At 40.3% G+C, this 25941-nt stretch overlaps 1 protein-coding gene across 1 annotated transcript; it reads left to right on the top strand.

Annotated features, from left to right (window-relative positions):
- The first annotated feature begins 894 nt into the window (after positions 1 to 894).
- Positions 895 to 17303, top strand: CHMP4C (charged multivesicular body protein 4C). The gene is made up of 5 exons (XM_005517060.3): positions 895 to 1183; positions 7743 to 7920; positions 9136 to 9250; positions 11795 to 11903; positions 14084 to 17303. Exons 1-5 carry the CDS (start codon positions 988 to 990, stop codon positions 14146 to 14148), a joined length of 663 nt encoding a protein of 220 aa, XP_005517117.1. The 5' UTR covers positions 895 to 987; the 3' UTR covers positions 14149 to 17303.
- The last annotated feature ends 8638 nt before the right edge of the window (positions 17304 to 25941 follow it).

The following is a 25941-nucleotide window of genomic DNA, read 5'->3' as shown; positions in this document are numbered from 1 at the left end:
CGTCCTTCGGCGCAGAGGCCATTCCCGGAGGCAGAGCGGAGATAGCCCGGTTTCCCGAAGCACTTCATGCACCCTGTAACCTGTTGATGCCACTGAGGTTTCCTTAGCCATGGCGCACGCACCACTTTTGTAAAAAAACACATTCCTTCAGAATTCAGTGTTATTTTCCCAGCCCTGACCCGCGTGCACGCCATTCTCCGAGCGTGATGCCCTTCCGAAACACCTTCCTGCGGCATGTCTCCAGTTCTATGCTCCTCAGAGAGAGAGAGAGAGAGAGAGACATGGGGCTTCTGGAGAGGATACGGCAGGGAGCTACAAATTAATCAAGGGACTGGAACATCTCTCTTCGGAGGAAAGAAGAGAGTTGAGCCTCTTCAGCCTTGAGAAGAAGCGACTGAGAGGTGGCCTCACCAATGTCTATAAGCCTCTTATGGGAGGGTTCCAAGAGGTTGGGGCCAGGTTCTTCTCAGTGGTGCCAAGCAATAAGACGAGGCAACAGGCAGAAACTGATGCACAGGAATTTCCACATGAATATGAGGAAGAACTTTTTTTTTATTGTGTGGGTGACCACTCAATCGAACAGGCTGTCCAGAGAGGTTGTGCAATCTCTCTCCCTGGAGATACTGAACCCCTGTGCCGTGCGCTCTAGGATGACCCTGCATGAGCGGGGATGTTGGACCAGATGACCCCCTAGTGCATTCTGCTATTCTAAGACATGAGGGAAAAAAGCAGGGGGGAAGCTCAAACTCGGCAGCCGCGTCCGCAGCGCCGGCCTGGCCCGAGTCCCTGCGGCTCCTCCCGCCGCTCTGCCCGGCGCTGGCTGAGGGCAGCGGCGGCTCGGCCTCCGCGGGGCCGCCCCCGGGCCCGCCCCGCCACCAGGTGCGGTGCCGCCGCCGCCCGTGGGATCTGGAAGTGCAGTCACGGCGTGTGCCGGGCAGGGAGGCTCCTGAGGACCGGGCTGGCGGGTGCCGAGCCGGGATCTCCGCCATGAGCAAGATCTCCAAGTTCTTCAAGGGGGGCGGCTCGGCCGCCTCCAAGGGCCGCAGGGGTCCCTCGCCGCAGGAGGCGCTGGCCCGGCTGCGAGAGACTGAGGAGATGCTGAGCAAGAAGCAGGAGTACCTGGAGACGCGGATCGAGCGGGAGCTGGCGGTAGCCCGGCAGCACGGCACCAAGAACAAGCGAGGTGAGTGCCGGCCGGGCCCCGCGCGATTAAATCCCGGGAATGGAGCGCTCTGGCTGCGGCGGGGATTCGGATCTCGCCGGGGCTGGGCCCGCAGATTCCGCAGGTGTGCAGTGTGGTTCGACGGTGGGCTCTGAGCAAGTATCACCACACGCGAGGCGGGATGGTGGTTTTGGGTCTTTGGCATCTATTAGTGTTTAATGAACGGTGAATTAATATAGCGGGATGGGAATTTGTTATTCCTCACAAATTTACTGTCTGTGGTTTCCTGTGCGATTCACCTGTCCGTGCTTTGCACCGCAGTCGATGCTGGCTGGATACACGGAGGGCAAAGTACTGCTCCTCAGCGAGGGGAGGGAATTGCTGTGTGGGGGCTCAGCATTGGCTGGGCAGCTGGCAAAGGAGATGAAGGATGTGCGGATCTCCTGTATATTCACGAATAAATGCACATTATCCCCATTGCTGACAACTGAGGAACAAAGTGATGCAATGCTTTGTCCAAATCATGTAAGAGCTATATATACAACCAAAAAAAAGAATGTAGCTAATAAAGCAGTAGTCACTAATGCTCTAAGCTATCAAAGGAGAGGATGCTAGGGGGTCAAAAGGTCTGGCTCCTATGTATACTGGTGTTGTCATCCCTGGGAAGCAAATGATGGTAGTCAGTGTCTTGGGGATATACAGGCCTCAGAGAAACAAGTTAATTACTTCCTGAAGTCACATGGAGACCTGTTTGTGTACTCTGAGCTGTATTTTAATTTAAATGCTTCAAAACAGAAGAACATTTTGAGTTAAAGATTTGTGATGTAACAAGAAAGCAGGTCTTTTGCCTGTTCTGTTACTCAATAATTTAAAAAATAATGCCCTGTAAGCTCAAACTTTAGAGGAGCTGTTAGAGGTATTTTGGTTAGCTCTCTAATGTATTTGTAATACTTTAGCATTTAATAATTATTAGCAAAGACAGTTTAACTAAACTAACTTTTAGTTAGAGTGGATTTAAAATTGTGGGTTAAGATGGGATAGATTCGAAGGCAGATCCAGAGGGAGTAAAGTCACTTGAGAGCTTAACTGAGCCAGCTGTTTAAGAGCATGGGAGTTGTCACACTTGTCCCAGTCTCACACTTTCTACTCCCCTGGCTTCAGCTGGAGTGTCTCTTGGTTCCTTCTCCAAGCACCTCTGTACTGTCACAGTTCAGCTGGAAGCTAACTTGCTATGGGACAAAGTGACCAGGTGGCTCTTAGGGCTGAATTCATTGTGCAAAAGCCTGAGCTTGCTGAGCTGGTCCAAGAAAAAAGGTTGGTTCCTATGACTGTAGCAATTCCTGGTTAAATCCCAACATGCTGCTCCTGAACTTCTTCCCAAACCTGAACTATAAGCTGGCACATTTTCAGGAAGAAGAAACATTTCCTGCCTCACTCCTGCCCTTGTGCTGCTCCCTTCCTTTTCCTTAGCAGAGCTCCCTGAAGGGTGTGTTTCAGAAAGCTGCATATTTTAAAATACTGTGGTTTTCTTTGTCTGGGCTGTTATTTTTACCCAGGATAGTTTAAGTTCCACTTATCCAGTTGACCTGGTAGCTACACGAGTGCTTGTGCACCTGCGAAGCAGAGGGTGGGGCACAGACAGGAAAAAGAACTTGTTGGGAAAAGGTGGATCTGCTTCTCCTTTAACTCAGCTGTTTGATAGTGGTTTCAGGTGTGTGATGGCCTTTTGCTTCAGGCATGCAGCATTTTATATCTGAAGCTTTTCTCCCAGATCGTTGTTTCTACTGCAGTGCTCAATGCGCAATTTACCTAGTTTTTTATCTACAAAATTATTCATGGAGTTGTATTGCAAACTGATTGTGGTTAAAAATAACTGCCTTTTTATTTTGTCATTTGCTCAGGGACCAAAAGTTAAGAACAGTAAAGAGGGAGGAGTAGGGCTAAAAGTTCAGTGTGATAGTTTTTATTCACACCAAAAATGTTTCTGAAACCAAAATGGGATAAACTAAGTGCAGTCAGAGGAGAAGCAGTATGAACCACATATTGTTTAAAATATAACCCTGCTGTGCCAAAGTGCTTAAATTTAGCAGGATAGTCAGTGAACTTAAAATCCCAATAATATATCTTCATTTGATATGTCAATTGCTTTGCAGTTTAATTACTGTTGATTTACATATGGTAGCATATTAGCAAGTGTACAGTACTGTATAGCTCAGAGAAAATCTGTGCTGACCACCATCTATTGGAAATATATTATGTAAACATACACACAAATGAGAGAATGAAGGTTTTAATCTACACTGCCTTGTTGAAGTGAGTGTTTCAGAGGGACAACACTGGTAATTTTAATGTAGTTTGTTTTGGTTTTTTTTTCATTGCATCTGTGTAGAAGCCTACGTGAACTAAAATGGGGCTGTCTGCAACTGGAGCAAGATGAATGTAGGGCTAGAAACTGCACCAAATTAGTATGATCTCACTTGATTTTTATGTGCATGAGTCTGAGTCAGTTGCACCAACACAAGAGAGAGCAGATTCAAGCACCAGCAATTTCTCATGACTTCATATGATTCTTGAATGGGTTTCATGTGACATCAGTAGGCTTAACTTGATTTGAAAGCTGTAATGTGCTAGCTATGCCATAGATGTGAAACATCCCTGAAATACTCCTGGCTTTTCCTTTATGAAGAATCTCTGCAGTTCCTGTACCTAATCTGGAATTACCTGTGCTTTCGAGGTGATACATTTCCAGCATTCTCCATTAATATCTGATTGTAGCTAGACCACTTCAGGGGTTTTTGTTTGCTGAAGTTCCTTCTGAAGATGTTATATCATGACAAGCAATATTTTTATCACAGTTAGCACTGAGTTCTAATGCCTCTCCTTTCCAGGGACAAATTATTTTTTTAATCTCTTGCTGTACTTTTTGGGAGTTTCTCAGTTTCAGCCAGTGCATAGCTCCCAACTCCATCTACATATTGGCTTTTCTTCTCCATTATTTTGAATGACATTAGAAGAAAATTTAAAGAACAGGAAGTGATACTCAATATTTGAGAACTTTGTTTAAAATGAAATGTGTTTTCTGAAGCATGCCTATAATTGTGAAAGTAACATACACATGAATGTGTGTTGTTTCAACCTGGTGTCTTTCACAGATCCTAAAAATATTAAAAAAACTTAATAAAAAGAATAAAGATAAGCCATCCAGAATATGATTAAATCTTAACCATAAAAAATCCCATAGTATTAGTGAGGACAAAACCTATGAAGAAAGTGTGAATAACAGTGAGGCTTTCACAAGTAGATGCTGCTAAGTATGTTGTGTGTTATGTTTGGGCAGGGTTTATGTAGCTGTGTAGCATTCCTTTTCAATGAGGTGTAACCAGGAGGCTGTGGAAGCCAAACAATGATGTGTGTTAGATGGACAGGACAGTCATGCCTACGGTAGGCTGTGGGACAGGTTGGGAGTGAGGGGTTTTGGCAGGGACATAAAGGAGAGTCCTTGGTGTGTCTTTGCTCTGTGAGTTACAGTGATTGTTCTCTGACTTTCATGATCACATTTCAAGTGTCTTGCCATGAACTGGAATACTTTTAACTGGTTCAGCTCATTAGTATTCTTGATTTTGCTCCTCAGTTGTAACTGCATGTGGCTTCCTCCACAAGGCTTTAAGGACTATGAAGTGCTGAAAATGAGCCTAATTAGGGTCCTATAATTTTTATGGCCTCAGCAGCATTGTCTTTGGCTGTCCCTGGAGTGAGGGAGGTCAGAATCCCTTGCAGGCCTGAGGTGGAGGTTTGTGAACTGTATCCAAGAATGAGACCTGGTATTTTCACAGTGGTGTTACATCTTCAGAAGAAAGAGTCTTAGCCTACTTCCATAGTTTTCTCATTGGAATGATAAGGATTATTAGACAACAGTTTATTTCTGCTTCAGAAGATGATGAGCTCATTGGTGCTTTCTGTACTAATGGGTGTTGGTGGTGGGCTTGACAGGTAAAGGTGGTATTACTGCACTGTTGCTTTTCAGTCTGATGTGTCATGAAACCATGAGAAGGGTGCCACAACTCTTATTATGTCATTACTGCCGTTTTTCATTTTGAAATCTGGATATTCAGTGTGGCCAGGATTCTTACTGCCCAGCTGGCCATTTCTGCTTCCTTAACAAAGTGTCAGCATTGTAGCAATATTTAAAAATGCTTGCGATATGCAGTGGAAAACCAGTAAATGTTCTATGTACTTTGTAAAACACAGAAAAATAGATACCAAATAACAATGAAATCCTCTTAAATTAGTGGTTGGAGCTACTGTAGTGAAATACTCTGCAATAAAGGGCAGTCATTTAACACAAATCAGGAAAATCATATAGCGTGGTGTGAATTTATAATGCTTTGCTTGATAAGGAAGGAGTATGAATTTATTTCCTATGAAGTGCTTTATTCTGTAAGTCACTGGTAAAACTAAAGAGAAGGAAGATAATATGTTGCACCACAATAATTAGGAAGAGCTGTTTATGAATACTGAAGTCACAGAGAGTTTAGCTTCTCTGTGTTTTCTTGATTTGGGTGTGGTTTAATTAAATTATCTTGAGATTTTGAAAACAACTGCTTTGTGTGTAACTGAGGAAATCCATTTTCTCTGTGAGCAACCAATAATAACAGCAGCATTGCGGAGTCCCATTTCTGAAGAACACTGACTAAAAAGACTGTCCATGATAGATGCTTGTTCCAGCTGAAGTCTTTCTGCATCAGTTTATTAGTGCTCCTTAGTCCTCAGGGCCTCCGACTCCGCTCTGGCCCAGCCGGTGTTATGCGCAGTTTCAGACTGTTACATTTGTCTGGAACCTCTAGCTTCCTAACCTAAGAATCCAGGATCAAATTTGATCCAATGGAAGCTAAGAAAGGAAGTGGGTGGTGTCTTAACTCTATGAATACTAAGCATAAATAAGTGGGGAAATAATAAGTAGGTAAAGCTTGTTGGGGATTAAATCAATATTAATTAAGTATTATATCAATTATTCAATAATCAATTATCAATTATATATATATTATATATATAATCAATTATAATTATTCAATATATCAATTATATCAATAATTAAGTATTTTAGAATCACCAGTGAGACTTACAATTCTTACATTTGCTGTGTGCATGGCATCATCTGGAGTTTGTGCAACTTCTTCAGAATATGCGTGATCTTTGAACCATCCCCCAAAACCTGGGAAAATCTTGGATTTGAATGCTGTGATTAATCTGTTGGTGTTGTGGTTTGCTGTCCTGAAACATCTCACTGCAGATGGTGGAAGGCATCTTAGGCTGTGTGAATGCCTGTCCTTGTGCAGCTCATGATGAGTAATTTTGATCAGGTTGATTTAAGCATTTGTCAACAAAGCATTGATTTTTTTAGTGTGCTGTTACACACCTTAAATCTTTGTGCTCTCCTTGGGGGAATCCTAATTTAATTTGGAAAGTTGTGTACCCAGTGTCAAGGTTCAGTGTTATTGCACATGGGCAATTTTAACAGGACTGCAACAGTAGCTGCTACTTTTGGTTGAGTTTGGGGGGGCACAGGGCTGCTGGGGCTTGTAGGCACTGAATCTGTTTGAAAAATTAACTCTAGGAGACATGGGAAGGAATGGGGCTGCTAATAGCATTGAAAGAAACCAAACGATGGGTTAACTCAGTCCCCTTGGTTTCGTTTGGTGGGGCTTTTTTGCCTGGCACGTGTAGTTTGGAAAGGCCTCTCATCAGGAAATGCTTGTGGCAAAACTGTGTTCTACACCCTGAGGCCAAGAGAAAGTTCTTTTCTCCTCATGCTTGTCACGTGCATTTATTCTGGTAATGATTTACTCTGGGCAGAGTACGCTGCTCATAACTTAGTGAATATAAAAGACTAATCTCAACAATTTACAAAGATAATGGGGTGTAGCTGGATTTGACTGTGCCTGTGTCTACAAAGTTCTTTATGTTTTTAAATTCTAAGGTTTAAAGATCACATTCCTAAGTGATTGTAAGAAATAGATGAACTAAAAAATGGAGTAATGCAAATCCTCCTCTGATGTAACTCATCTGCCTGGCTGGACCATTTGGGCCCTCTGTTGCACTTCACAGTTATTGCTGCTGAGACAAAGTTTAAAAAGCGCTTTTGGTGGAGTTGTGGTTATCATGGCAGATCTTCTTACACTGTCTTCCTTAGGTTTTACTTACATTTTGCATCTTATTCTTTTCTTCTCTCTTCTGTTTCCTCCCTTCTGACTTCTCTGTGATGTTTTTCTTTTTCCTTCCCATCTTCCCTGCTTTGCCTGTGTGCACAGGATGGAGTTCAAGATCTCCCACAGTGGAGGAAGACGCTGCTTTTCCTTGTGGTGCTAAAAGGAGTTAATCTAAAAGAGGCTTCCCAGCATGTTCATGCAACAGCCTGTTGGTGATTAACAGGCTGCTGATCTGGTGTGGCCAAAGTTTGTCTCCCTCATAGTAAGGTAGGAGGGTGGGAATTACAAATTCTTCAGGTCAGCTTGGTGCTGAACTACTTGTCCTTGCATTTGCTATGAAAACACACAGTGCACTTTGCCTCTTCCCATTCTAGCTGCCTTACAAGCGCTGAAGAGAAAAAAGAGATATGAGAAACAGTTGAATCAAATTGATGGGACACTTTCGACTATTGAGTTCCAGAGAGAGGCATTGGAAAATTCCCACACCAACACAGAAGTGCTCAAGAACATGGGTTATGCTGCACAAGCTATGAAAAAAGTACATGAAAATATGTAAGTGTTTTCTAGTAGCTTCCAAGTTGAACTTACTAACCACTTTCAAATTATTCCATCACTACAGACTGTTGTATCAAGTTAGATAGTTTTGACTTAATTTTTGGTTCGGGCATTGAATGTCAGGAATGCTGTTAGTGCTGTAGTGTTATATTTGGCAGGAAAATATATTTCCCTAACAATAACTCTAGAAGGAAATTCACTTACTAGTTAAAACTAGTGAGATCTGTTTTCTTAAGTCTATCTTGGCAGTGGAGAGTGGTCTCTGTCCTTGGTTTGTCTAGAAGAAAGTCTAATAGAAACTAGGTGGACTCTTTTCCTCAGAATCCATAAGCTGGACTGTGGGATTCAAAATACTAAATAGATCCATCTCCTTCCTATCTGCCCCTTCTAAAAGAGAATTACATTTTTATTTTCATAGGTCCTATATTGTTTCAAGGGATGTTTTTCTGCCTGAACAAACAGAGTTAAATCAGAAGGGTTGTTCTGGGAGAAATAAACAGGAACTGAAACAATAATGAAGTTAACGATAAGGGGAAACCTTTAAATGGGGTAAAATTCTGTTAAGTTCCCCCCAGTTCTGGTGAAAGCTTAACATCAAAAAAGATTCATAAAATCGTAGAATAGTTTGGGTTCAAAGGGACTTTTAAAGACAATCCTGTCCAAACACCCTGCAGTGAAGAGGAGGATCTTCAACTAGATCAGGTTGTCCAGAGTCCATCCAACCTGACCTTGGATATTTCTAGTGATGGGGCATCCACCACTTCTGGGCAGCCTGTGCCGGTGCTTCACCACCCTCATTTTAAAAAACTTCTTCCTTGAATCAAATCTAAATTGGCCCTCTTTTGGGTTAAAGATGTTACCCTCTTCCCCTCTTTTTTATAAACCCCCTTTTAAGTACCAAAAGGCCTGTAAAGATGCTGACCTTGGGGGTCTGGTCATGAGCTGTGACTGTCTGGCAGAGGTATGAGGAGCACATAGAGGGAGAGATGCGGTCTACTGCAGTTTGACTTTTGTTGTAATCCCAGCATGGAAGTAGGTGGACTGGGTGTAGGTGAGGAAGACCATTGCCGGTGAATTCTGCTGTTTAAGAAGTCATGGGCATAGAAAGAAAATAAGGTCTTTTCAAGTGTGTTCTTGAAGTACTCCCCCTCTGTGTTCTGTAGGATTTGAATGATATATCTTTAAAAAAATGTTTCCATGTTACCTTGCCAGGGATTTGAACAAAATCGATGATTTGATGCAAGATATCACTGAACAGCAAGATGTTGCCCAGGAAATTTCAGATGCTATCTCAAACCGAGCCAACTTTGGTGATGAGTTTGATGAGGTTAGTACTTCAGGCCTGTGAGTTTTAACTCCATAGTTATTTTGCTGTGCAGTGGTTTGTTTCTCAGGAAATGTGGATGTGAAATTCCTTGGTTCTAGCTTACCGTCTCCAGGACAATTGTATAATTTTATTATAAATATAAAAATGAAATAAAAATATTATATATAAAATATATAATGCACTAAATAAAAATCTGCACCTGTAAAAATATAAAAATTATTTTTATTTTTGTCTAAATTTTAAGAAAAGCATTTTTAACTACACTCCTGTAGTTATTCTCATTTGAGCATCGGAGGAAGGTCACTGAAACATGTAATTTGTACTACTCCAAGTGGACACTGAAACATATAATTTTTTGTTGCTCCGAATAGACATCCATTTGACTTAAGTGTATGTCCCTATGTCATGGACAGGCTGCTGTTCATAATTCTGAATATTTGGACCATTTTTTAAGGTTGTTTTTGGTGCTTGGAGATGCAGGTCCTTTCCCTGTTGCCCAGACCGCAGAAGTAGGTCTGATAGGTGGAAGTAATACCTCTTGGAGGCAGTAAGGTTTCATTCTAAAACTCTTTTCTTCTGAAACCCCACAAGGCATTTAGGACCTTCTCAAATTTTGTTGCAGTAGCTTTCATCCAGTGCTCCCAGATTTGATTTTGTACATCTAAACAGGATATAACTTATTTCTGATTGAACCACGGTTGAGGACTCAATGGTCAAGGTTACTCAAAAATTCTTGTAATCTGTGGAATGCAGAGATGGGTATCATGCTCAATATCACAACCAGTTTTGTTTTGTTTTTCAATTTTGTTTCAAAATGGCCAAGCACTAAGAATGGTTTGAAGAATATCCCGAATGCTCAAACCATTCATTCTGTTCCCAGCTAATTTGTTCCTATGTGCCCAAATGCACAACAAAGAAAAATATAAATGCTATATGGCACATATTGCCTTGATTGGAAGTTTCATTCAACAGTTCTAATTTGTTGAAAATAAGAATGATTCTTTGTATTTTGTTCCCATTACCTGCTTTCCTGTAATTCCATTTAGAATGTAAATAGACTTTCCAAGAAACATTTATTCATTACTGGCACAAAGAATGGGATTTGGCCTGAGCTTCGAACAATTGAAAAACATCCTGTCACCCCAAACAGTTATACAGTGTCTTACTTTTCAACAGTGCTTAACTTTTTGTAGTCTAGGCTTAGTAAGCATGTTATAGATTGACCTAAGGAAGTTCCTAAGGGATCCCAGTTGAAGCTGATGTGCTTTGTTCTCATGTGGGAAATAAGCCCCTGTCACTTGGAGTGTCATCTTACCAGCTTTTGCATAGGAGCCTAACACTTAGAGCACTTGGCAGTAACTGGGAAACCTGGTTTGTAGGCTACTCTACCTTAAGAGTGCTAGAATCAGTGACTTAATTGCTGGGGTATAAGGTGGTTTGTGTTGAAGGATAATATTTAATTTAATTTTTTTTTTAAGGATGTTTATTCCATGCACTTGGATGCATTTTCTCTTAACATGTGTGCCATGGCTGTAAGGAGACCATGGAAACATGTGATTTCTCCTGCTCCAGACAGGCACAGAAACATGAGTTCCTTTTCCCTGGGTTGGCACAGTGTATGTTTACCTTAAATTATAAAACCATGAGAAAGTAAATACAGGTATAAATCCTGTGGTGGTTATGCAACTATCATTTTAAGTTCGACATTGGTGATAAACAAAGTATAAATGTGTAGGCAAAGCCCATTTCAGTATCTAATAGCTCCTACTTTACTACTTTTTTTAAACTTCCCCCACCCCGCTCCAGTGGTTTTTGCCCGTTGTTTCTTTGAAACCATTTTATCAATGTGGCAAAGATCCATTTCTCTACAAATATGTAACATTTATCTTCCTTTCTTTAGGAAGCTTCAGCTGAGAAATAAGTTCCTTGCTTTTTAAAAAAGCATACGACCTTTTAATTTTTAGCATTGTACGAGTGGATTAGATTGTCTGTCCAAGTCAGCCTCTGCACCTAAAAGCCCATGAGTGCTGAATGCTTCAAGAGTGAATAACAGGACCCAAAGGACAGTTTTGATTCCAGTGCTGCTTTGAAATCACATATAATCCTGGACTTACATGATAGGGCTGAAGCATAATGTTTAATGACAATCTGCCTTATAACCGCTGGAAGGTGTTTACCTTTTAAAATTGGAAAAAAGGCACATTAAAGTTAGAATCCATTGAAGGGTACAGACTCTAGATTTGGAACAAACCTGAGAACAGCAGCGAGGCTTTTTACTCTGTATTTGCCTTTTTGGCATGTATTGTACTGCTGTTAGTTTTGTTTCTAATTTTATTCCTTGTCCTGTTTCTAACTTTCATTATCCTATTTTCAGTGTTCAATTAAGGTTTACTTAATTGCCCATACTTAGTAAAAATTACACTTTTTAATGTGCTGTTTCTTGATATGTCCTTTCAGGTGTAAACTGTTTTTTTTTGTAGTACTTTGCTTCATAGTGGTTAAATGTACCCTTGCATTTGTAAATCATGTTTTCCTTGAATTTAGGATGAGTTGATGGCAGAATTAGAAGAACTGGAGCAAGAAGAACTGAACAAGGGAATGAGAGATGTCAGGTTGCCAAGTGTTCCGTCCACATCGCTGCCTTCTCGCCCTGGTAAAATGCCTGCTTGCCATTATATATTTCTCATTATTAAGCTGTGCTGTGAGAAAGGGGAGAGGAAAAGAATGTTTCAGATATGCATTTAACTCTGTTGTAACTTTTCAAATGTTATAAATTAATTTTCCTATTTCTGTATCTGCTTAACAGAAAAAACAGAGTGGGATTCCATTTTTCTCTGTGAAAGCATTTAGGACCAAATTCTCTGTAGATTTGGGGTGACAAACTCAGCACATACCTTGCTTGTATACTGATGAATCTCCTACTGAAATGTAGTAAGATCATTGAGGAATGATCTTTTTTTTGCCTTTTTTTTCCTTCTTTTTGGCAATTAAATCCTTAGTGTCTTTCAATTAGAGTCCGACCTAGATTCCAAATGTTTACGTCATAAAGATCCAGCTTTGCAGGGTAGTGGTTTGATATTTTATACTGGTACTTTAATTGGAAATGAAGGAGGCATTGGGAAGCACATATTTAAAGACATATTTTCATTCCTTTGCTTTCTTTCTACTGAACAGGCTTATTCCCGGTATTAAGCTGTAGTTTTATTTTCCTGTAGTTCTGCCCTGTTCATTTTGAATTCAGCCAGAGGCAGTCAGCTTTTAATACACTTTTCACTGCCAGTTGAAAGACTTGCTGTGACTGACATTAGTAAAAGAATGTAAATACTTGATGGTAAGGGCAGCACACATGTGACACAGGTTGTTTATAGTTTCTGCTACAGAACAGGTTACCTAGACCAGCTGAAATCAGATACTATGGTAAGTGTTTTGGCAGATGACACTTAAATCTTGAGAAGCAGTTTAAAATGCTCAAGTGGAGACTGTGGCCTCATCTACTGAACTCATCTACTGAATTGCAGAACAGTTAGTAAAAAAAAAGGGATTTAGAAAAACAGTGAAAATTTAGTCTGGCCATTATGATTTGTTCATACATTGCCTTCCAGATCCAGCTGTGCCAGTTGATATTTTTATTAAATGCAGACCATCTCCATGTGATTCTCACTATTTTAATTTTCTACTTCATGCATCTGAATGACTGCTTCAGGCAAGATGAGCTGGTTGCAATTACATAGTTCAAAGCTGTGAAAAACTAGCTTATGCTTTCTGAAACTCTCTGCTTACTTAAACAGCACAGCAACAGACCAGTTGATGGATCTATAATGCATCAACTGGAGATGCACGTTGCCCTCCTGATTTTGAGGATGAGGAAACTGCAATGAGCGAGGCATAATGACCTTCCCTGATTACAAAGTGAACCTGTGACACTTGCAGAATAGGGACTGAACCTGTGGTCCCCCGTGTGCCTCTCCCACCCTTAGTCCCCAAAGGGTAGTTGCAGTTTCCCTCAAGACAGCAGCTCCTGGCCCTGTGGCTGCCCCAGGCAGGAGCCAGCTGGCTGCGGTAAAGGTGCACACACAGGTGTTGGACCCAGTAGCAGTGTTCCATTGGTGGCTGGAGAGATGCCACTCCTGGCGTGCACAGCCCGCACATGGAGGAGGCAGCCTGAGGTTGAACCTGGGCTCTGGTGTCTAATTTGTGGGTCAGCAAATGAAGACAGTTTGGATGAGGTTTTAGTTTAGTGGATGCAGGTGATGTGTGATAGGAGATTTGGGTACAAAGTGTGTGTGGGGCATGATACAGCGCTGGGAATTGCTGTTAACACAGCAGTTAACTGATGTCACCTGAGCAAAGGAAGTTCAGGAATGTCTTTCTCCATTTAATAAATGACACCATCCATTAAAACAGGGTGAGTTCATTCAGAGACTTGCTTGTGCAGAACCTCTCAGCATTATTTGGAAAGGTAGCAGGATGTGCAGCTGGCCAGGATAGGTCACTTTTGCTCATTTACATGGGGGTGAGAGAACTGACAGCATTCTTGTGGGCCTTTCCTGGCTGTGACAACCTTTAGAAATGAAATGTTTTTTCTGTGTGAGTCTTTCAGAAGGAATGACGTCAGACCTGTATTATGAACTTTAGGTTCTGTAGGAAATATGATGAGGCAGAATAGTCACATCTCTTATGAGCTTCATTCCTGCATTACTCATGTTTAACTTGCTACTCAGTAAATTGGTCTGAGATCTTCACACAGAAAAGCACTATGCAAGTCCTCATGCTAATGGATATAATGGTTCTGATTGTTACTTTAGTTGATTGTTATTGTCTCTTTATCTGCAGCATCGACCAGGAAACGAGCAGAGGATGAAGATGAAATGAAGAAACTGGCTGCCTGGGCTTCATAAGAGCATGGTCTTTTAAAAACTCCAAACATTATAGTGCAGAATGTGAAGAGCTGTACTGCTGTTTTATAATCTCACTGATGTAGTGTGGTTGCATTTCATACAGGCTGGGGTTTTTTATGGCATGTCTTGCTGAGACTGGTGTTACTGCCATATTACCAAACTAGCTTAAAAACCAGCAAACAAAATAATTAAGTAGTTGCCTAAACCTTCAGGCATATATTTTTTTTCAGCCTTGTCAAGAGATTTGTTTTATTATTAGTATCAGTTTTTAATAGGTACTATCTTACCATATCTGTTGGTTTGTAAAAACCTGTGTGCCTCACTTATGCTCAAAGCTGGATTAGTTTTTGAAATGCGGAAGTTAAGTAAGTTGTCAGGGCCCTATAACTAGAGGGTTATTTGGTTCAGACTATTTTAATATTAGCAAAACAACTTAATACATGTCCTCACTTGCAAGTTCTTTGAGCCCAAGAATTACTAACAATTCATTTGGACATGAAGATTCAAAGTCTGCCGGGAGCAACTTACGGTGTCCTAGATATTAAGAGGAAGCTCTTCTGTAGGCTTATTGAAGTGGGATGTGTTACTTGTTTTGTTTTAACTGGACACAATGTCCCATGCATTTCTCTAAGTCAACTTGAATTGTATTTTAGACTATTTCTGACTAGGTTACAGAATTACAGTGATTGAGGAAAGCAAAACACTTAGGTTCTTACAGATTCTTGCCAAACACTACTGATTTGCATTAACCCTGTCAAAAGTCCAAAAGAGATTTGACCTTCCTGTATTCTTATCCTCTTCCTTGTCTTTCTAGGATGAGTCTTTATTTAGTGTGATAATACTCATCCTCACAGAAGGATTACATTTTTAATTATATAATTTCAAAATAATTTTAATTTCTGAGCATCTGGTTCTTTTCTCTTACTCAGCTTGTAAATGGCAATAGTACCAGTGTGTTGCATTTGCAGTTGCCTTTTTAAACCCTGGTTAAAAGCTGATTCTGGGTTACTTGTGAAGTTGGTGTGTTACTGTCCAACTGACAGCGTTTTAGCCTGAGGAACACATGCCACTCTTGAGTGCTAAACTATTACATATATGGAGAAATTGCTGTTCAAATGCAACCCAAAAATTAAATAGGCTGCTTTGTACTAACAAAGTATTAAACAACTCTTAAGCTCTATGCTAGTAGCCTGCTGTCCAACACAAGGAAATAGTAAAACACTATGGAGTTCTTTGGGGTGTAGGAAGCAGAGTCCTTGATCTAGGCTTCTTGTTTTCAAATGAATTTAAATTTAGTGGTGACTGAACCACCTGGGGAATAGTGGTGGACTTGGTTTCTGTAGGTCTTCAGCAACAGAAGACTGACCCCTTCTCCTGCAGGCTTTAGCCTGTGATTTGCTGGGTGTTCAGCTTCAATAGGTTCCAGTAGCCTTCAGCTTAGTGGATTTTAGGTTAAGTATAAGCAAATATGTGTTTCTAGATGTGGTCTGCTCAGAGCCTCTCAAGTTGAGCCCCATGAATAAAACCCAAGATGTATAAACCCTGTGGAGAGATTGACTTTTTCAGAACTTTCATTCTCTGTGGAGGAATTGCTTTTGGATTATATCTGTATGACAGCTGAATCAAATCTTGCCACTTCCGATAATTTGCTTGCTGGAAAAAACTGTGCGTATTAATTCTGTCCTAAAATTTGGAGGTACTAAGAAAATTGTCCCTTTTTGTTGAGAGTAGAGAAAGTCTGGAATTATTTTTGTTTTAAATACAAAATAAAACAGAAAAAGAAAGGACAGAATTGCCTTAAATTTAAAAATACATTTTGAACTCTGTAGGAGTAGGAAACCAAATACTAACAAAATGCTACTTGGTTTTAATGCTTGCTGAAATTCAGCATGAGATGCTAGCTGAAATCAAGAACATTTAGGAAAATAGAAAATATTCTAAATTATTTCAAACCCATTTGCTAACCCTTCTGGCTTGAATCCTGTGTTCAAAGTGTGTAGTTTATGTAGGTCTCTGAATTGGATACGAAACATATTAGCACACACTGGGTGCAGGATCATGCGAGGCTGGCAGTGGTTCTGGACACTTCTGGTATTTCTAAATATGAAGCCATGCCTACATAATCCCATGGTTAGTTTGGAAAAGCTGGCTTCCAGGCTATGTTCTTGGTTGAATTAGTAGTTTAACAGTGCTTGGCTCTTACGCAGCCCTTGGCATTATTTGGAGTGCTCTATAACCTAATGGATCTCTAAACTTCCAATTTGAAACTAAAGTGACTTTAAGTCTGCTTTGGAAAATGTGTGCCTGCTGTTTTTGAATAAGAATTTTCCATGTGAACACCCCTCACTGGAGACAAAAAAATCCTGTAGAGATCTTCTTTGCTAACCAGTGTTTGACTTCCAGCAATGTTTGGCCAAGTGTTGATCCTGAAGGAGCTTCAGGTGCGTTCAGTTTATTAATCTCAGACCAAGCACTTTCAAACATTTTGTTTTTAAAGGTGAAGAAATGAAACTCCATGTTCAGGTGAGCTGCTCTGTAGGCTTATGTATAGTGGCTGGTGATCCTGAAAGACAGACTTATGTACCAGTTCATAGGCCAGGATGTGAGGTTGGTGAAATTGTACTCAGAAACACTGTAGTGATGTACAGAAACCAAAATACACCATATGGACCTCCATAACTGCAGTGTTTGTTGCCATATTTTTTTGGGACACCCATTTTCTTCAAGGACAAAGGGGCTGCAGGGATTTAACTCAGCTGAAGGAGTGGTGCTTTCCTGTGTAAATTCAGATAACAGTGGGACAAATGGCTCTTTCTTCTTTGAACATATACCTCTCTTCACGCCAGGATGGTATTTGTTTAGTATGTAAGCAGTCGAGAGTGAATAGTGTCAATGTGTTATTGTAAATGTACCCTATTAACTGGAACATATTTTACTGGAGGACTATGGTAGCAGATGGTGTACTGTAACTGACTTCCTTCTTGTTGCTTATTTATTCTGAGATTGTTTTTTCTCCTAACAGGCTTAGAAATTTTTAACCTGGATAACTTTAAAAAGGGGAAATACATTAATAAAAAGTGAAACTTGTTCATATATGTGTATATATATATATATATATATATATATATATACTGTAAATAAATATTTTGGTGTCATGTTTGTGTTACATGATTTTGTTAAATTTCTTTTCCTATCAGGCAAAATTGTAAGTACTGTCCTTACACTGTCATTAAGATATAGTGCTCCTTCAAAGGATATTTTGAAACATTTTTTTGATGTATTAATCTTTCAGCAGCCAGTTAGCATTCAAGAATTCTTTTAAGTTGATTTGCTTTAAAAAACAACCAACAAAAAACCACACCTCGGTGTAAATTGTGGTGTTTGGGCTGCATTCCTTCACACTTAACCATTGTGTAGCAAGAAATTATTTTAATTTAATATATCAAAAATACATCCCTCTCCTCCCCTCTGACACAAAGATGTTATCATTGCTTCAGTGATATGTGTTTTTCACTTTCCAGGCCTTGAAAGGAAGCATGATCTGGTCTTTTAAAAAGGAAAAAGAAAAAAAAATATGATAGGCAAGGATAAAGTGAGATAAATATAAAATGCATTTTTTCATTCATCTTATTAAAATTTCTTTAAAGTCTGTGTGTGTGTATAGTGTCTCACCTTTTATGTACACGCACATATATTTATATGTATGTATGAAATGCTGGAGAAGAGATTTAGGACCACTATTCATTATCTGGTGTGGAAAGGCTTCAATTGCTTGGGCAGCTTCTCTTTTCCTCTTTGTAAATCCTAAGGGTTTTGTTGCAAAATGCCAAGGAACTGCTGTGGTATGAGTACTGCTGTCTGTGTCTACAGCTCTGGGGGGTGGAAGAACAGGATGAGAGTGCAGGGGGAATATTTAGAAAATCTCACCATCTTTCATGATGTAGAGCTTATATTATTTTAATTTTGTCATTTTTTTAGAAACATAAGGAGAAAAATTTAGTCTCAAAAATAATTTAGTAGCACATCTTAAGAACTACAAGTAGTATAATCTCAGATAGCTCTCATATTTTCTCACATCTGTCCCCATTGCAGAGACTGTGGCAAGATCCACCTTCATAGCACTGTTGAGCCAGGTGTATGTTGTAGGAAAAGTATAGCTGGTTTATGTGACTTTGATCGTAGTTTAAATGGTCTGTTGTGTTATCAGCATGTAATTGCCTGGTCACCACTGAACTATACTCTTAGGATCAATATCTGCAGATAAAACTAGATTATACAGTTGTGAAATGCTAATATGTGCCTAGAAATTTCTGAACAGCCTGTATACATACCTAAGATGAGTGTGTCTGGCAGGGTCACTCGTGCCTCTCTGCTGCCCTGCTTCCCTCCTCTCCTGCACACTACACTTGTGTTTTCATGTTTTGCTTGTATGTATGCTAGCTGACTTTTCCTCCTGCAACTAGAAGTCTTCTGATGATTCCCTGGTTGCTATTTGCTACAGTTATTTGTCAAATTCCTTATTACCAAGACAAACTTTGGGCAAATGCCATCTTGGGGAGTGTGGGCTTGACGCTCATCCAGGCCCTTACAGCCTGTGCTGTCTCAGCAGCCACTACTACCCAGGCTGTTTTTGGGGCAGCAGGGCAGTGTAGGTACCCTTCAGCTGGCTTTCAGCAGGGCTGGCGTCCAGTTCTCCCTAAGACTGAAGGCAAGTTGAGGATCTGTGATTTGAGCTAAATTTAATCAAATAAATGTTAGGCTAGTTGTCTGAGCTGCTGTTCTGCTCCCGTGGAGCTGGTAAGTGTCAATATCTCTCATTCCCACTGCTGTGACATCAGCATTCACCAAGTCTTACGGGGCAAGGAGTGTTCAGTGCTTTCAAACAGGATTAACATGGACACCCCAGCTCTACCCTGAGCTTAGCACTCCTTTCTCAAAAAATTAAACTTACACTTTAGGAGTAATGTGAGTGTTCAGGTATGTTTAATTTATTAATATATCCAGATGTCTTAGCTTTACTTTTGTACTCAGCTTACTAAGGGGACCTTGGTGCAGCTGATGAACAAACTAAACTCAGCTGGGACTGTGACGTACAGGCATGTGTAGGGTTGTTGTATTACCAACTGTCTGTGTGTATATGGGGTTTTGGAGTGCCTGGTGCAGCCGCTTTGCTGCCCAGCAGCAGTGGTGAGCTCCATCAGCAGCAGGACTCTGCAGACCTCCAGGAGGAGCTCTGGATTCAGCATACAGAAAGAAACTCTGCAGGATGTAGTTTTCTTACAGGACCTGATTTCAGTCTTATTGCTCATGCTGGAGGAAAAGGCCTGCCTGGAAGTGCTGTTCAAAAACCAGGGGTGGAACCCTCCCACTCCTCCCACAAATTTCCACTTGTTAAGAGGTAAAATGCTCTTTTAAATACTAACCCACCTTCTCAGCTGCTTCTCTGGCTTCTGTCTCTTTTCTTCCCTTCCCCTGTCTATGGCCACCTTGGCACCCAGCTTTGTTCCCTGCTCTGGACTGATGCAGGAGCTCAGAAGCAAATCTTCATGCAGCAGTTTACCAGCGCCCTCTCTACACACTCAGGCCAAGGCAAAGAGCTAATACTAACCTCAAAGCTTAAAATCTGTTAAAAATACTAATTTTTAAGAATTTTTCAGTGATTTGTTCAGTGATTTGTGCCTTGCAGTGACCAGCTGCAAGCTGGATGTCATTGGAACACACTGAGGAGACTGAATTGCAAGAGGGGTTTCTCAGTCAAGGCTGTCTTAGATGCTGTGAGGGTTCAGAGCATGTCAGTCATTGTAATGAGATAATGTCAGTGCTACTTTGGGTTAGGTGGGAGCATCTGGGACATGCCTATAGTGAGGTATTGTAGCTGCTGGTTGATGTTGGCTGTAAATGTTCATGTGTAAAACTAATCACTTTGATTTATCGAGGATTTGGATCTTAAAAGGTAACTTTACCGAGGAGAGGGTTTATTTGATACAGGAAATTCCATCTGAACAGACACCTTCTTACAGCTGCAACGCAGTTTCAGAAGTTCACAGATAAACATAGATTGGAGATACCACCTTTCACTTTTCAGGTTAAAACCTTCAGTTCCCAATGCTTTGCAAGCTGTTAGCAAAATATTTTAGTCAATTTAGTTTACTGAGCTAGGGAAAAAAAATCCTCCTGTGTGAACCAAGTAGTTCTGGAAAAAGTTTGTAACAGCACTGACCTGAGAACAGATCTTATCTGTATTGTAGCAGACAGTTGTGGTTGAACACAAAGGATTTAATTTTATAAAGAAGACAATGAGAAAAAATGATGGAGGAAAATGATAACAAGTTGAGACACTAATTTATGTAGCCTGAAAATCTGTCTAGAGCACATATTGTGTCTGAATAAACTGAAATCTGAGTCAACAGCTGCTTCACCAGAGCAGAACATAGAAGCCTCTTTGTTAAGACAAGAGATCTTGTCCTGTGACCTTTGGGTAATCATGAGTCTTGTGTAACTCATGTCATTTGAAAAGTGAAAGATGTTGGTCTTTCCATGGTTTTTTAGATTCAGATGTGAAACTTGTCTCACAGAGGATGCCAGTAGTGAACTACAGCATGCTGGCAGCAAAAATAGATGAAAGTGATTACTTGCATGTGTTCTGTTTCTCATGCATCTCACAGCAAAGTTAAGCTGAATTTTTGATTGTTTAATGCACTTTCATCATACATTACTTTGCACATAATTTTGTTGCATTCTTAAATGATTTTTAATTGCCCATTTAGGTAGTAACAACTGAGTCAGATCTGACCAGTGTTCTCTGCAGTTATCTCTATGAGAAGCCATTTTTTGGGCTGCTTTTGTACACCTAAGCAGGAGCAATGTCTCTATAGGCATACAAACACCTCACCGAATCTTAATTTTTTTGCAAAAAATTACACAGAGTGAGACAATTTTCTCACCTATTTTTTCCAATGCAAGTTATTATCCCCTTGCCAAATTAAAATCTAAGAGGAAGCTCCTGATGTTTTTGTTAAGTTTACAATTATCCTACAAGCTGTGCTGCAGGACTTCTAAATTCACACTGCACATTCTCACACAGAAAATAAACTTCTCAGGGCAAGACTTCTAAGCGTACAAAGCAGTTGCCCTAACAGGGTAGAGCTCTTGCCTATTGCCTCTGTTTGTAACAGGTGTATTTATCCTGTAGAATGAGGGGGAAATGGACACTCCATCACACCCATAACCTGGTTACCAGAAATGCCTAGATACAAGCCACAGGTAATCTGGGGAGAGTCTGTTGTTTTGCCACATGTTGCAGCTGCTTCCTAATCTATCTATCTGTCTATCTATCTGTCTATCTAATCTGTCTATCTAATCTGTCTGTCTTCCTTTCTATCTATCTGTCTTTCTATCTTTCTGTTTTTCAGACAATGCAAGGCAATAATGAGATCTTGAAAGGTCAATGTGCAACCTTCTCATAGTAGGTGCTTGCCAGATGAACAATGCTTGACAAACCTACATTAAGTGCCAAACGAACAACCAAGGAGCATTTCATAGTCATCCTCAACATCCTCATAAAACAGCTGTGGCAGCTGTGGTTTCTTCTCAATGAAAAGAATTAATCCACATGGGATTGAGAAAACAGTGGCCCATTTTTCCACCACATGCAAGCATCCTAGTGTGTTCAATTTGACTGGTAGAAGAAAGGAATGTTATAAATCTAGAAGCAGTGAGTAATTTTTAAGTAAGGACATTTAAACCTACTTGAAATCCAGTTATCTCAAGACAAAGTTCCTGTATTGTACAGGCAGAAGTCTCACTGGATCAGCAAATCATCTAATTTTAACCTGCTGACAAGTCAAGGGGATCAGCAGTAACCCTAGGACTACACCAACTGACTTAGTGTGCAATTAGGGTGAATCATGTAATTGCTTTCTTCCTCAGGTTCCTTGTTTGCACAGCAGAGGGAAATATAAAACCTATCTCTCAGATACAAAGTGGGCAAAAACTTTGGCGAGCACTATGGTGATCCTCAGGTCAATGAAGCACTGAGTATGAATCAGCAAGCCTTTAGAGTCTCAGTGAAGAGCTTAAAAGGGCTAAAAAGGGGAAGGGTCTCCATGAAGATTGTGTTGGAAACCAGGAAAACATAGGTTGGAGCACTGCTTTTGAAGGGTGAGCAAAGGGTTAAGGTGCAGAACCTTGTAACTTCCCTTAAAATAGATGAGACTTGGTCATTGCTGATCCCAGAATCACATTTATTAGCCCAGTGCTTTAATTAGCCTCTGCTAGAAGGAAGACCCATGCTAAGGGTTTCTGCACTGTGGGGAGTGATCTCTTCTCTGACAGGTGATGCATGTCCCTGTCTCCCAAAGCCAAAGGGTTCAGCTCTGGCTAGCGGTGACTTCTGAGGACTGAAATTATCACTCCAAGTTCAGCACTCCCACATCCACACCTCCACTTTCTCCAGAGCCATACTGCTCAGCTTTGCAGTTTATGATATTTGCGAGCCATACCAAAATTACAGCCTGGGCTGGATGCTCTGATACCTTTAATGACAAAGAAAAGACACAAGTCATACAAAGAGAGGCAGGAAAACTGTGAGGATCTGGGTTATACACCAGAGCAATGCATTGAAGACCAAATTTTTTCAATGTCTGGTGGATGTTAAAGGTATAAAAGGACAAAGAAGCTTTGCCAGTTGAGTTAGAACATCACTAGATTTCGTGAATTTTAATTTCAGTGTCAGGTGCTGTTCTGTAAGACTTCATGTAAAAAATTCTCTTAAGTAAGAATAGCCTGCTCATCAGGCTTTCTGATTTATCCAGCTAAGCAGAATTACATTTGAAAACTCAGCCAATTACAGAGCTCCTTCAGCCTTCCTGTTACATAACAGTGAAAAATGCTTGTCTTGGAAACATCCTGCTTGTGCACATCCTGTGCTCTGGGCAGCATCAGTGTAACTCTGCCTGACCCTTGTTAAACAGGATTCTCCAATCCTAGTATCACTTTGTTTTGATGATGCTGGATAAACCTGAAATTTGGGGCTTTTAAAACATGACCACTAGAAGAAAAAAGATGCTTTGTATGTGACATGGGGTTATGCTTAGACATGTCTCATGACAGCCTTTTCCTGACTCTAGAACAACCATCACAATGGTTCTGAACTCATCAAGCCAAGGAGAAATTTCAAGAGAAACTTCTTTATTCCAGTGTAACACTCAAGCTGTCCAGCTGGAAAATAATCTGTAAACTGACCAACAGTCACTATTACTCTGAGGATGACATGTTTGTCAGTTTTATCTATTACAAAATAAGGATATCTATAGATACATTAATCTTTTATTGTTTAGCATAAAGCATGTTTATGCTAAATGTTTAACATTTTCCCTGTTTTTCCCCTCTTCTAAATCCGCATAGTTTCATTAGAAACAAAAGGTAAATAAAATCTTGTCAGATCAAAAAGACTGAACAAAAGCCCCGGGCTCAGTGTTTTGTTTGCAATGCACAACCTGAGAAGGACCAAACACAAAAGGTTGTGCTCTGAGACAAGACTGAGATAAAGGTTAGTGCAGCGAGGCTGGCAAAGAAACACCAGTAGTATGGGAGCAGGTGTTCCTGAATGGGTTACAATTAACACAGAACCCAAAACACAACACAGAAACTAACACTTAGTGGAGAAGCAGTTCTGGTCAACAAATGAGTGAACAGAGTTTTACTTTTGAAGGGGAAAAATGCCAAAGTGTAAACTGTGGACAAGGCAATCCCCTCTTTCCCTTCTACCTTCACTGTCCTCTCTCATCTTTCCTCTAAGAGGTTAAGATCCTTTGCATTAACAATGTGTTGCAGATCATAAAAATGTTGAACAACCAACTCCACTGGTCAGAACATTGACTGCTCAGCCAGAGTACAAACTCTTGGAAGAGACATCTTTCGGAGACGGCTGCATTATCAGTTCCTAGATTCCTTATTAGATTCAAACATGGATGTGAGGATACAGTTCAGTTACCCAAGCATCCCTCAAAACAAGTTCTCTATTTTGTAGGAAAAATATGTATCTAGTTTGGAGTGTTGGACCTGTTGATCTCTTCCACAGACTTAATTGAAATATAGAAGGGAACGACAGGAAGAAAAGACCCCTAAGAACTGGCATTCCGGAGTGTTTCCTATAGGATTCTTCCCTTCCTTGGTGATTTGTGACCTTGGTCTATTTATTTGTGTTATCTGACATTTCTAAAAAAAAAACCCTGATTGTAGCAGCAACTTCAGAACATAACTTTTTGGAATTCCACACCACTCACCCAGCATGTATTAGAGCCTGCCATATCTAGTACAGGGAAAACTCCTCCACAAACAAAACACATGAAATTTCCTACACAAAGTTCTACTCAAAATCAATTTTTTTTTCTAGTAGAATAAATGGTGCTCCTTCATAGCTACATTTAAGAAAAGGAATAGAAACTGCAGAGAAAAAAAATCACATTACTTAGTGTTCTAATGAGCTGCAGAGAGTAAAAAACATGTGGGGCAGACATACCATCTAGAACAGGAGCTTTCCTGGTCCCTTTTCACTTCAACTGTAAGATCCCAACCTGTTCCCCTGAAAACAAAGATGCTCACCACAAAGAGGAGAGCACAAAAGCTCATTGGAAAGTGCACCATGGAGGCTACTCTCTCCTACCACTGTCAGGTGCTGTTTGGTGAATTCATTCTCTCTCCTCCTTGAGCTGGTTCAATTGGGACTATTGTACTCACTGCTAATGTTGTGTTGGGTGTTCTACACCCAACTAAAGGTTGTCAGTGGGAAAGGTATGGAGTGGGAGTTTATAGGGACTCATTCTTGATTCAGTACTAGTCAGCATTTTAATTGATTTAGCAGTACACAAATCAAAAGCAGAGAATTGGTGTGGGCAGACTGCATGTTCTTTGGAGGATAAAAAATCCTGCAGGATTAAAAGATGTAGTATTCAGGAAAAGCAAACCCTCAGTAAGATTAAACTATGCACTATGTATTTCAATCGAAAACTAAGGGGAAAAACCCTGTTGTAAATCAGTGGCTGAACTATTAAGACCATCACCTACAGCAGAAAAGAACAATGTGTTACTGGTTGTTATTCTTGTAACTAGCTCACTCTGCTGCAATTCCAGTCTGAATATTCCTCTGTTTTCAGCAGGGCACAGAACTCCACTGTCAATTCTTACAAATAAAGTATCGGAAACTTGGCTTCTTCTGTGCTAAAATTGTAGCAGTGAATGAAAAAAGAAGGAAACACATGGAAAATAGTTTCAGAATGGATGCAAGTCCACCAGAAAAAAAATTCAGTATGGGACTGACTTGCAGTAAACCTTGATCAAGATATTCAAGGCCACAATGGGCTGTCACCCTCAAATTCTGCATGTGCTTTAGGGAGGATAACCATTCATTAACCAGTAACACAGCTGAAGTGATGCCACACTGCCGCTGAACAAATTCACCTTCTCCAGCTCAGTTTAGCTAAAACAAAGTCCCCCTGAACAAAAATGTCTATTCATAGCATACTAAATACTTTGGGTTAGCAAAATATCTTTTAAATCTTGGAGTTTTCATTCATTTGCCCTCTCATGACTAAACTGCAAATTATATTAATGCTTTGTTTAGTGTCTAGATTTGCAGATTTACCTACTGTACTTTGGAAATCCTAGGTATGGATGACCCAAGCACCTTTTCAATATTTTTAGAATCTTTATAGTTGTAAAGCTAACAAGATTTTAATAGACAAAGTTTAATCTTTTCAAATAGGTAAGTGACATCTGACACAAGATTTCATG

Source organism: Pseudopodoces humilis, chromosome 1 (assembly GCF_049639895.1).
Source record: "Pseudopodoces humilis isolate 2021_Gansu_Grassland_sample_001 chromosome 1, ASM4963989v1, whole genome shotgun sequence".
Taxonomy (NCBI): Eukaryota; Metazoa; Chordata; class Aves; order Passeriformes; family Paridae; genus Pseudopodoces; species Pseudopodoces humilis.
The sequence above is the reverse complement of the archived record's forward strand: the minus strand, read 5'-3'. Positions and strand labels throughout refer to the sequence as shown.